Consider the following 12,613-nt stretch of genomic DNA (forward strand, 5'->3'; position numbering starts at 1 on the left):
GAAATCCCAGCAGGCCCCCTCCAGACCCTGATGTGAAACTTCAGAGGGGGGTCCACGGAGACCCCCCCAGGAGCCCTCCACTGTCCATCTCCCAACTCCTCTCCTTTTCTAGCACCCCCTCGACAGGCAACTCTGGTCACCTCGCTCCTGGCCCCGTTGCATGCCTGAGGGCAGAGAACAAGTTATAGACAACTTGGAATCCTCATCACTGAGGACAGGACCTGAGTGCACACGAGATGCTCATCTGAGCAAACCAACAAAACAGATGAATGAGGCGCGAAGGAAGATGTAAGTGTGAGCCCAGGGCAGGCTTCCTCATCTTACTCCCCAGATCCACCATATTCTTTCACCTGCTTGCTGCCCAGCCAAGCTTCCAGTGGCCGCATTCACCTGCAGACTTGGTTGTGCCTTTAACTGCATCACTTTACCTCCAGCAAATATCTCCCCTAACGCCCAGCCCAGTGGGGAGCTCCGTTCACACACACACACATTCACAGACACACATACACAATACACATATACACACACATACCACATACACGTATACACACATACACAATACACATATACATACCACATACACATATAACACACACACACACACACACAAAACCAGCCACAATCCCCTGTGGAGCCCGCTGGTACTGGGCCTTCCCCTCACCTCTCTCCATAACTTGAGGACCTCCTGGCTGCAGAAATGGGGCATGTTTTGCTTACTTCCTTTTGGGACTTGACCCAATATGAGTAGAGAAGGAGACAGGAAGTTGAGAAAATAAAGAGGAAAAGAAGAGAAAAAGGAACTTAGTATATTGCACCTTCTCCTCACTTACTCATTTTTTGTTTGATTTTTCTTCTTTGTTATATTACATTTTTAATTGCGGTATAATTGACATACAACATTCTGTTAGTTTCACATGTACAACAGAATGATTCCATAATTCATTCATGTATTCATTATTCCACAAATATTCACTAAGCATCCTACGTCGTGCCAGGCACTGACATAAGAAACGGAGCCATCGTTAGCTCACTTAGTCCTCCTTGCAGCCCCCCTAGGCAGGCATGGTTATCCCCATTTCACAGCTAGAGAAACTGAGGCTCAGGGCATCTCGTTGGTCAATGGCAAGGCTACCTTGCCAGTCACATTGTGCCCAGTCCACCCACTGGGAAAGTACATTCTTCTTCTCTCTTCAGCCCGAGGGAACCAGGACGAGGGGCTCAGAGGCCCCAGTGTGCTAGCCGACCCTCTCAGTCCCCCCACTGTCCCCCCCAACACACATGCACGGACCCTTCAGAGAACGTCAGCCCACATGTGTGCACATTCACACATGATCCAAGATCTCTGCGACTTGTGGAAGTGGACGTCTGGATCTGACCGGGTCTCCTGGGGCTGACGCCGAGGAGGCGGAGGGCGCTGGGGGGCCCGGTCCTGGTGGGCAGCGTGGGCAGAATGAAGGGGACTGATGAGGTGAGTGCGGTAGGCGTGGCCACGCGTGAGAGGTGGAGCCTTGGAGCCCTTAAGGTAGTTCACCTGGATGGTTGTGAAGGTCGAATGACATGCGCACTTTCAGGTCTTCCTACCTTCGCTAGCGAAGAATCCCGAGCGTTTCCCCGTGAGCAGGCAACGGTGCGGCGGAAACTACCCTGTCCTGCACCTGCAGCTGCATCCCACCCGCTCTCCCTGCGTCCTCCCGGGCCCTCCTGCAATCTAAGCTTCCCAAAAGACAGAGGTCAGAACCCCGACACAGGACTCACTGGGCTAACATCAGGGTAAGATTCTCAGGTTTCTGGGATAAGAACATAGGTATCTTGGGGCGGAGGGCATTATTCTGCTTACAGAGCCGTATGTGATCAAGCCTTGCCACCTCCAACTGGGTCCAGATCAGGCACCTTCCGTGTCCCAACATTCAGACCTCCTCTGTGTTTCTCCACACACCTCAGCAAGCTAACTTCTACCTCAGGGCCTTTGCACTGGCTGTTTCCTCTGCCCAGATTCTGCCCCTGGTCCTTGAAAGCCAGGCTCCTGTCTTTCCATTTTCACTTAGAAGCCCCCTTCTCAAAGAGCCCGTACCTGCCTACTGAGTATAGAGCAGCCTCCTGGCCACCCTCCCACACAACACCCCATTTCCATGGTCTGCCTCCAGATACTTTCAGGTTTGTCTTGTTTTTCTCTGCCTGCTTGGTGAGCCACGTGACAACAGGGTCTGTGTCCACCGCATCGTTCTCTCCCCTAACACGTACTGAGCCCTTAGTTTGGACCTGTTCTTTGAATGTCACTCATCTTCTCCTTCCTACAACGCCACGAGACAGGCATCTCAGAGGAGGCGGCTGACTCACAGAGGCAGGAACGTGCCCCAGGTCACTCAGCCGGGAAGCATGGGAGCCAGAACACAGACCAGGCACTCAGGGTCTTCTCCACTTGCTACACCGCCTCGGGCCCTGCTGCCTTGCCAGACCCAGAAAATCACCTGGCAGGAGAGGCTCTCAGGACATAGTTGTAGGATGAGCACATGACCTTACTAGTTAGATTCCTTCTGGGAAGGTAAAATCTTTAATTATGCAATCAGAGAAGGCGCTGGGAGGTGATACTGACAAGTTTGTATGTTTTTCACACCACAGTGTAAATGACTGATGGTGTCCTGGCTTCTCTGGAAGAAGCTTTTCTTTTTGTCTTTTTTTTTTTTTTTTTTTGCGGTACGCAGGCCTCTCACTGTTGTGGCCTCTCCCGTTGCGGAGCACAGGCTCCGGACGCACAGGCTCAGCGGCCATGGCTCACGGGCCCAGCCGCTCCGCGGCATATGGGATCCTCCCGGACTGGGGCACGAACCCGTGTCCCCTGCATCGGCAGGCGGACTCTCAACCACTGCGCCACCAGGGAAGCCCATCGTTTTGTCTTTTTTTGCCTACAGACACCCGTGGCGCTTTCCCTTTCTTCAAATCAGCCAAGAATCATCTGATTCTCTCAGCTCCCTGGGCCGTGCACCCAGTTACCGATCACACTCTGCCTCCAACCCCTCCTGCAGAGACGGGAAACCCAGCCTAGGGGAGCAGAGGGAGGGGCATCTCCTGAGCTGGCAGTGCGCCACTTCTGTTGAGGGTCTACAGGTAACCTAATCCCCAGCATAAAGAGAAATGTCTGAGTCAGGAGCCAACCAGATGACAACAGGGAGGTCAGGGGGCAGCCTAGGGTCTCCTGAGTCCCTGGAGTTGCCATCCCACCCCCACACCGCCAGTCTTTGATGTGAATGATGTCACGTCTCAGTCTTACTTGGAAACCCAGCCCCAAGAGGAGCTCCCTGGGCTTTGCTTCCCATTTAAGCTGCTTCCCTCTGGAGAGTCTGGGGCCCAGACTGCCAGAGGTTCCTGCCTGAAAGACTCCAGGCCAACCGGAGAACCCAGGGCATTGCCTTCTTCCCCAGCTGTTCACATCCAGTCCACACCCTCAGCACTCACTGCCCAACGCCCCCGGGGGCCAGAAACTGCCCCACGGAGCAAAGGGGTCTCCACTCTTCTCTGTAATCAGGGCCGTCCTTGACAGGACTTGGAACGAGTCCCCCTCCTGAAGGTGCCAGGAAAAGGTGGGGGCTGCTGGAGAAAGTGGAAGATGGCAGGACAGCCTCCCGGTCACCCATCCTCACCCTGACCCCACCCCTTCATCTGAACACTGTCTCTGGGGGAGTAAAGCCCCGGATCACTACTGATGAAGGTTTGCAGAATGGCAATCTCTTCCTCCCCACACCCACACCATCTGCAAGGAGGCTCTGCCAGTCTTCCCATCCAGAGGGAGGTCTGTTTTCCCATCTCCGGATATGGGCGGGTCTTGTGACTTGCTTTGGCCAACAGAATGCACTGGAAGCGATATACCAGTTCCAAGGCTGGCTCTGGATTAACCACATTGTCTAGTTTCTGTATGGGATGTTTTGACATCTGGGGCCACGCTGACTTGGCACAGACTGCCCCTCTGTGGCAGGGCCAGCAAATTCCTAGAGGCAGCAAACAACACAACACCCTCCCTGCCCATGCCCAGCACACCTTTGGTAGCAGACCAACTGAACCAGAGCCCGTCCGCCTGCTTATCTGGCTCCGAAGCTTGTGAGACACTAACAGCCGCCCAGTCCCCGCCAACAAACCTGGGAATCGGCATCAGACAACTAGGGTCAGCCCTATACCACCAACCTGCTACAATTATTCCAACTAGCCAATCCTAACCCGGTTAGCCCCCTTAACCTGTCTCACCCATTTCTTCCCTCAAAATCCCCAGTAAAGGCTTTCCAGAAGTTTCCCTCCCTCTCTCTCTGCCTGCTGTTCTCTCTGTAGCCCAACTTGGTACGACATGCTCCCTCCTCGAGAGAACTGTATGTAACACACTATCCTTTTCCGGCAGTGTCTCCTGATCTGTTGGCCTCACCACACTTGGAGGAAGCCAAAATCCCAGCTTCATTTTAGAACAGTGTCTCAAGAAGTCTTGGGCATTCTGCTAGTCCTGGCCCTTGACCGCTTTCTACCATGTGAAAAACCCAGGCTAGCCTGCTGGAGGATGAGAGGCTGCACGGAACAGAGCCACCCTGGACCAACCAGCCTCAGCTAACCTGGCAGCCGTCCACAGGTGAGGAGGAGCCCAGACCCGAAGAGCGGAGCCTGGAGCCAGTGAGCAGAACAGTCCAGCTGAGCCCAGCTCAGAATGCCACCCTGCTCGGCCAACTCCAGATCTAGAGCAGCCCTTTCAAAACCAAATGCACGGTCCTTGTCTGTTTTGTTCCCAGCCTGGGCCATGGTAGTCACCAAATATTTGTTTTACGAAATGCCCCATTTTCAAAATGGATGATTCACATGTCCCCGGTAGCTTCCGCTCACCCCCATGTATTCTTATAATACAGGCGCTGGTGTATAAAACCCTGCTGCAGGGTAGCAAATACTCCTGGTGCTGCGAGCACGGCAGATACCTTTAATCAAGCATGGTATCCTTTTGTGCTGAGTTCTGAAGTAAACAGCAATCCATGTCAACCTGGAGTCCAGCCAATCCATCGAAACTGGCAGTAGAATTGATAAGCTGACCATACCACACCGGGAAGGAACATACTTGGGTTGTCACATTTCCACCCTTCTTCATCTCATTTGTTCTCAGACCAGGGAACAGATCTCAAACCCTTCCCACCTCCTTCCCTCCCGACTCAGTCAGTGGGGGACACTGGATCGGGGCATTTTCCCCCCTCTCGCTCCTTCCTCTGGCTTTGCTCCCAATATGAGGATTCAGCTGCCACTTCCTCAGGCACATCAGGCTCCCCATCTACAGCGTGGGGATAATGGTGCTACCGTTGGCTGCTTTAAAGTTTCAGGGTAGAAAAATGGTAACATCTACAATAGGAAAGTGATCTGGGAAGGCCTAAGGATCGCGGATTAAAACATCATTTTCCTGAGAATGTGTTCAAAAAAACAAGGGAAGAAGCCAAGAAAGAGGAAGACATATGATCTAGAAAACATAAACTCCAGCGCAGGCCAAAGTCCCTGGGTAGCCACAGGGCCATGAGCCCAGAGAAAGGTCAGCACGACTGGGATCCAGGGGGAAAGCAGCCCGACAGAATATGGACTAGGAAAGAGATTATTGGAAACAACTGTGCTTATGTAGAGGACGAACCGGGCAAAAGAGAAAAATCTTGAGGAAAACCAAAAAGTTACACAAGAAAGGAAATTAATCATAGTAGACTATTTGGCCCTGCAGCGAACAATGGAACAAAGTACTCATCTGTCGTTACCGGAGATCAATTGTTTAGAAACGGGGAGTAATTTCCAGGGCATTTAAAAACAGTTGCCTCAAGAGAGAGTGAGGACGGTGGAACAATTTCTTGAAAGCCACAAGCTACCAAAAGTCACCCAAAGGAAAAAGGTTACCCTAAGTAGTTCTATATCTGTCAGAGAAATTGAATTCATAGTTAAAAACCTTCCAGAAAAGAAATCTCCAAGCCCACATGGCTTCATTGGTCAATTCTACCAAACATGATAGAGGAACTGACACCACCTCTGCACAGTTTCTTCCAGAAAACAGAAGAGAAGGGGACAGCTCACAACTCATTTTAGGAAGCCAGCATTACCCTGGTAAGAAAACCAGGTAAAGACAGTAGAAGAAATCCATAGATGAGGGATAGCAAACTGTGTCTGTAGAAAGAGGGCCAGAGAGTCAGATTTTTCATCTTTGCAGCCCATAGGGTCTCTGTTGCAACTGCTCATCTCCGCAATTGCAGTGCAAAAGGCAGGTATGGATGACGTGTAAGTAATCAGTGTGGACAGATTTGACCAGCAGTGTACTGGATGTGGCTCATGGACCATAGTTTGCTGACCCCAGCTATACACCAATATCCCTCATGAACAAGATACAAGAATTCTCACAAAACATTAGCAAGTAGAATCCAGAAATATAGACGATGTATACGATGCCATAATCAATTAGGGTTTATCTGGGAATGCAAGGCTGTTTCAAAATTAGAAAATCAATCACACAGCATTGTAAATCAACTGTACTTCAATTTAAAAAGATTAAAAATAAATTTTAAAATTCAGTCAAAGTCATCCACTTTAATAACGGACTGAAGAAAAACCACAGGATCATGTCAATGGAAGCAGAAAAAGCATGTGATAAAATTCAACATCCATTCATAATGAATACTCTATCAAACTATGGCTAGAAGAGAACCTTAACCTGACAAATGGCATCTGCAAAAACCCACAGCCTAGCATCCGACTTAATATTAAAAAACTGAATGCATTCTTCCCAAGTTCTAGAACAAGGCAAGAATGTCCACTCTCTTACTCAACACAGTACTGGAAGTTTTAATAAGTGTAATAAGGCTAAATAAATAAATAAATGGCGCATGGATTAGAAAGGAAGAAATAAAATTGCCCCTATTCACAGATAACATGATTGTTTATGTAAAAAAATCTGAGGGAATCTACACACACACAAAATGCCCTATAACTAATAAGTGAGCTCCACAAAGTCACAGGACACCATGTCAACACAGAAAAGCCCACTGAATTTCCATATACAAGGAATATAGCATTGGAAATGAAAAAATTTAAAACCTAATACCACTTAAAATAGCTCCAAAAATGAAATACTTAGATATAAATCTAACAAAACATGTTTTTGTTGGTAACTAAAAAATGCTGATGAGGGAAATCAAGGAAGATCTAAATAAATGGAAAGACATATTGTTTTCACAGATTGGAAGACTCAATATTGTTAAGATGCCAATTCACTCCTAATTGATCAGTAGGTTTAATGCAGTTCCAATCAAAATTCCAGTGGAATTTTGTGGATAGAGACAAGCCGATTCTAAAATTTTAATGGAAATACAAGCTATGATAACCGAAACAATTTTGAAAAAGAATAATAAAGTCTTAAAATCTATCCAATTTTAAGTCTTATATAAAATTACAGTAACGGGTCTTCCCTGGTGGTGCAGTGGTTAAGAATCCGCCTGCCAATGCAGGGGACATGGGTTTGATCCCTAGTCTGGGAAGATCCCACATGCCTCTGGAGCAACTAAGCCTGTGCGCCACAACTGCTGAGTCTGCGCTCTAGAGCCCGCAAACCACAACTACTGAGCCTGCGCACCACAACTACTGAAGCCCGTGCGCCTAGAGCTCATGCCCTCCAACGAGAGGCCACCGCAATGAGAAGCCCGTGCATGGCAACAAAGAGTAGATGCCCGCTCGCCACAACTAGAGAAAGCCCGTGTGCAACGAAGACCCAATGCAGCCGAATAAATAAATAAATAAATAAATAAAATTACAGTAATCAAGATAGTGTGTTACTGGCAGAAATAAACCCATATGATGCACTGATTTTTCACAAAGTTGCTAAGACAATTCAATGGCAATTCAACAGTCTTTTCAACAAATGCTGTTGGAACAACTGGATATCTACATGCAAAGTGTTTATCTCAACATAAACCTCACACTTTACACAAAAATTAACTCAAAATAAATTACAGATCAAAATGTAAAAATGCAAAACTACAAAAATTTTAGAAGAAAACATACAAGAAAATTTTCATGATCTGGGGTCAAAGAGTTCTTAGACTTGACACCAAAACCACAATCTATAAAAATAAAAAATCGATCAATTGGACTTCATCAAAATTTAAAATCTTTGCTCTGGGAAAGACACTGTTTAGACAAGCTGTAGTGAATGAAATAATGCCATTTGCAGCGACATGGATGGACCTGGAGATTATCATACGGAGTGAAGTAAGTCAGACAGAGAAAGACATATATTATATGACATCACTTATGTGGAATCTAAAAAAAAATGATACAAATGAACTTATTTACAAAACAGAAATAGACTCACAGGCTTAGAAAACAAATTTATGGTTACCAAAGGGGAAAGGTGGGGTGGGGAGAGGAATAAATTACAAGTTTGGAATTAACATATACACACTACTATATATAAAATAGATAATCAACAAGGATCTACTGTATAGCACAGGGAACTATACTCAATACTCTGTAATAACCTATATGGGAAAAGAATCTGAGAAAGAATAGGTATAGGAATATGTATAACTAGCTCACTTTGCTGTACACCTGAAACTAACACAACATTGTAAATCAACTATACTCCAATATAAAATTAAAAAAATTTTTTTAAAGACAAGCTGCAGATAGGGAGAAAATATTGGCAACTCACACACCTGATAAAGGATTTCTATTTAGACTGTATAAAGAATACTCAAAACTTAACAATAAGAAAACAAACCACCCATTTGGAAAATGGGCAGAAGGCCTGAACAGACACTTCACCCAGTAAACTATTCAAATGGCAAATAAGCACATGAAAAGATGTCAATATTTTCAGTTATTAGAGAAATGGAAATTAAAACCACAATGAGATACCATTCCATACCTATTAGAGTGACTTAGAAACAAACAGACAAACCCGATAATATTAAGTGCTGGTGAGGATGCACGGCAGCTGGGTCTTTATGTACTGCTGGTGGGAATGCAAAATGATACAACTGATATGGAATACAGTTTGGCTGCTTCTGACAAAGTTAAAGATACACTTACCATATAACCCAGCAATCCCACTCCTAGATATCTACCCAAGAGAAATGAGTGTTTACATTCACACAAAAGCTGTATGGGAATGTTTACGGCAGCTCTAGTCATAATCACCAAAAACTGGAACTGATACCATGGGTGTCATTCAGTTCAATGGCTGAATTGATTAAAAAAAAAAGCTGTGATATGTCCACACAATGGCATACTACCCAGCAATAGGAAGGAACTGTGCATCCCCAGAACGACATGGAAGAATCTTAAATGCTTTATGCTAAGTTAAAGAAGTCAGTCAAAAGTCTATGTACTTTTTGCTTCCATTTATATGACACTGTGAAGATGAAAAAACTATAATGCTGAAGAACGGATCAGTGTTGCCAGGCACTGGGGTGGCCAGAGGGTGTGACTACACAGGGCATGAGGATGTCATTTTGGGGTGGTGGAACTGTTCTGTCTCCTGACTGTGGTGGTGAGTACCACATATAGAACATAGTTCTATGGTTAAAAGCATGGAAATGTACACCAAAAACATTTCTTTCCCATTAAACTGTAAAAAGCAATGTATCAACTGGGAGTAGACAACCAAAAGAATGAATCTCTAATGGTGGAATTTGGAACCCTGTGACATGTGATCACAAGGAGAGGTTTTGGAGAAGGGGAAACGTTCTGAAATACCATAGCCCCCCCCCCACACACAGGCAACGAGGAGGCCGAGAGCCATCGTGGGGGAAGAGGGTGAGGCGTGGAGTGTGTTAAATGTTCTCCCTTTCTTGTCTCTCCAGCAAGGCGGTTTCTCTTCTTGGGGGAAGGCCACAGAGTGGGCAGTAGTGTTGGGAAAGGGCCCCCACTTACGGGACCCCCACATTGTTCAACCTCCCCTCCTTCCCCAGGACCACTGGCTCTCCAACAGCAGGTCACAGAAATCTTGCAACGTGACCCAGGACAGATGTGCTGAAAAGTCAGACAAGGATTAGGGGTGAGATTCCCCCGACTACATAGGACTTTGGGTGAAGGACAGTTTCACTAGAATTTTTAAACTAACTTCTGTGGAGAATCCCTTCTGCTCCCTTTCCCCTTCACAAAGCCCAGTGAGGCATGTGCTCTCGCAGGTAAAGAAACCAAGGCTTAGAGGAGAAGGAATTTGAGAAAGCCTGGACGTGGCAGGGCAGGGATGGGACCCAGATCTCCCCCAGGAACAAAGCCTGAGAGAGCTTACTTCCCTGCTTGAACAGCAGCTGCAAACATCTGAGAACTGCCAAGGTGTCACCACTTTTCCAGGTAACCTTCAGAGATCAGATAATGGCAATGCAGAGCCCCTCAACTTCCTCTGGCACTTCCTATCCACCCTGCCCCCTCTCCTGGCCTGGGTGGGGAGCCGGCTTAGGGGTGCACCTACCTGTGCTTCTGGCTTTGAGCTCTGGGCCTCAGGTTCTATTACGTAATCTGCAAAGTGGGTGGGACACCCCACTGTTCTGTTGGGTGGGTTGATTGTGGTCCTAGACCAGGCTTCTGCTGCCTGGTGGCTGAGTGACTTCCTGCAGTGGCAACTCACCATATTCTGCACTCACACGGGCCCGTGTTTGGTCTGAACTGAGTTCTCCCTGCCTGGAACCCCTTCCTGTGCCCCAAGGGCTTCTAGGTGGCCACGGATGTGCCTGTTAGGTATTCAGCCCATGGGTGAGAGTCTGTGGGGAAGGGAAAAGGCTTGGAGACTAAGGAGAGAGATTAAATTTACTCCACTCCTTCCTGGCCATGTGAACTTGAGTAAGTCAGAATCTCCCTGGGTCTCAGCTCCCTCATCTGCAAAATGGGGATGACAATAGTTCCCAACTCACAGCGCTGCTCTGAGAATAAAGAGCCTGGAAGATGCTTAGCAAAGAATACAGCACTCATCACTCAGTGAGCTTTCTTTCCGTCTGCCGTTACTATTATTGTTATGGACGGTATTCTTGGGGTAGCTGCCCCACAGCCCACGGGACACGCCGTCACAGAGGGAGGGGTCTCCAGTTTCCAGAGCCAGTCTGGTGATAGCTGGCTCTGAATTGAGCAATTCCAGTCTCACCTTTGGAAGACGCATTTTTATCTGCATTCTCATCTTAATTTTAACCATGAGTTTTTACTGCTTAATGTAAAAGTGAATCTGGTCAAGCACATAAATCCAGTGGGACTCCAACAGACACAAACGTCAGGGAGAGAAAAATTAAACGGCAAGCTGCCTGCAAGTGTGGGAAAGAAATGCAGTCCCAAATCTAAGCTCCCCTAGGCTCAGGTGAGGCTGCTTCAGAAACCTCCCACCTGTTTCTGCCTGGGAAACGCGGCGAACTGCTAAGAAAGTTCTGAGCCTTTAAAAGTTGGTGGTGGGGCTTCCCTGGTGCGCAGTGGTTAAGAATCCGCCTGCCAATGCAGGGGACACGGGTTCGAGCCCTGGTCCGGGACGATCCCACATGCCGCGGGAGAACCTAAGCCCGTGCACCACAACTACTGAGCCCACCGCCGCATCTACTGAAGCCCGTGCGCCTAGAGCCCGTGCTCCGCAACAAGAGAAGCCACCGCAATGAGAAGCCTGCGCACCGCAACGAAGAGTAGCCCCCGCTCTCCACAACTAGAGAAAGCCCATGCGCAGCAACGAAGACCCAACGCAGCCAAAAATAAATAAAATAAATAAATTTAAAAGTTGGTGGTGGTAAGAATATTTCAGTTAGAAATTTAAATGTTGGAAGTTGGAGGGGAGCGGACAACCTCTACCCTAATTGGGTGAGCAGGGAGCTCTTCTGGAGACCTGAGGAAGACCAATGTCTCATAAATCCCAGGGCAATCTTTCTACAACGCACGGTTCTCACGCGGAGCCCTCTCTCTCCCTCCCCCCCAGCGGACCGAGGCTTTCGCACAAACTGCTCGGCTAGACCAGCCCGGGTTCTCCCAGACGCCCAGCCCGCGATGCTTCCGATGACAGATGGGGGGATCTCACGCTTCCCTCTGAAAACTGAACCCCAGCTCCAGCCTCGCTCCAAGCCCCCAGCCCGAGCATTCCGGTGGAATGTGGCGAGCCCAGGTCCTCCGGCCTTGGCGTGGCCTCCCCTGCAAGCGGGACAGGGGAGGGGCGGGAGGGACACTGACCTGGGAAGCCTGCGATTCGGGGCAGGCGAGGAAAAGCAGCAGGAGGAAGAGCGCGCGGGGACAGTTGGGCACCATCTTGCCAATCGGAACCTTTCTGCTTGGGAAGGGGAAATAACTTTGTCTGCCTTCCCTGCCGAGGTTGTCCCAAGCCGATGCCGCAGCCGCCCCTGCGGGGAGCGGGGCTCCGCGCGGACCCGAGAGGCTCGGGCAGGGAGGGAGGCGGGAGCCCCGGAGCGCAGCCGGGCCCGCCGCGCTCGGGAGGCGCAGTCCCGGGTCCAGGTGCGCCGCGCGCAGACCTGCAGCCGCAGCGGCCAGGAGCGTCCGCAGCCGCCCGCACGAGACAATCGCGGCGAGGCGGGGAGGCGCCAGCCCCTTGGCCAAGGCCGAGGAGGAGGGGCTGCCCGGCCAGGAATGCGCCTGGGAGCGCGCCCAACCC

At 48.9% G+C, this 12,613-nt stretch overlaps 1 protein-coding gene across 2 annotated transcripts in view; it reads right to left on the bottom strand.

Annotated features, from left to right (window-relative positions):
• FBLN7 (fibulin 7) overlaps positions 1–12,307 on the bottom strand; it is a 44,191-nt gene extending 31,884 nt beyond the window's left edge. For both annotated transcript variants that reach the window (XM_081253766.1, XM_081253765.1), the window contains exon 1: positions 12,178–12,307. In XM_081253766.1, coding sequence (XP_081109892.1) covers positions 12,178–12,252 — 75 coding nt within the window. In that variant the 5' untranslated portion in view covers positions 12,253–12,307. The remainder of the gene's footprint in view (positions 1–12,177) is intronic.
• Positions 12,308–12,613: the final 306 nt, after the last annotated feature.

The sequence above is a fragment of the Mesoplodon bidens genome, assembly GCF_964165515.1.
Source record: "Mesoplodon bidens genome assembly, chromosome: 14".
In the NCBI taxonomy this organism is placed as follows: Eukaryota; Metazoa; Chordata; class Mammalia; order Artiodactyla; family Ziphiidae; genus Mesoplodon; species Mesoplodon bidens.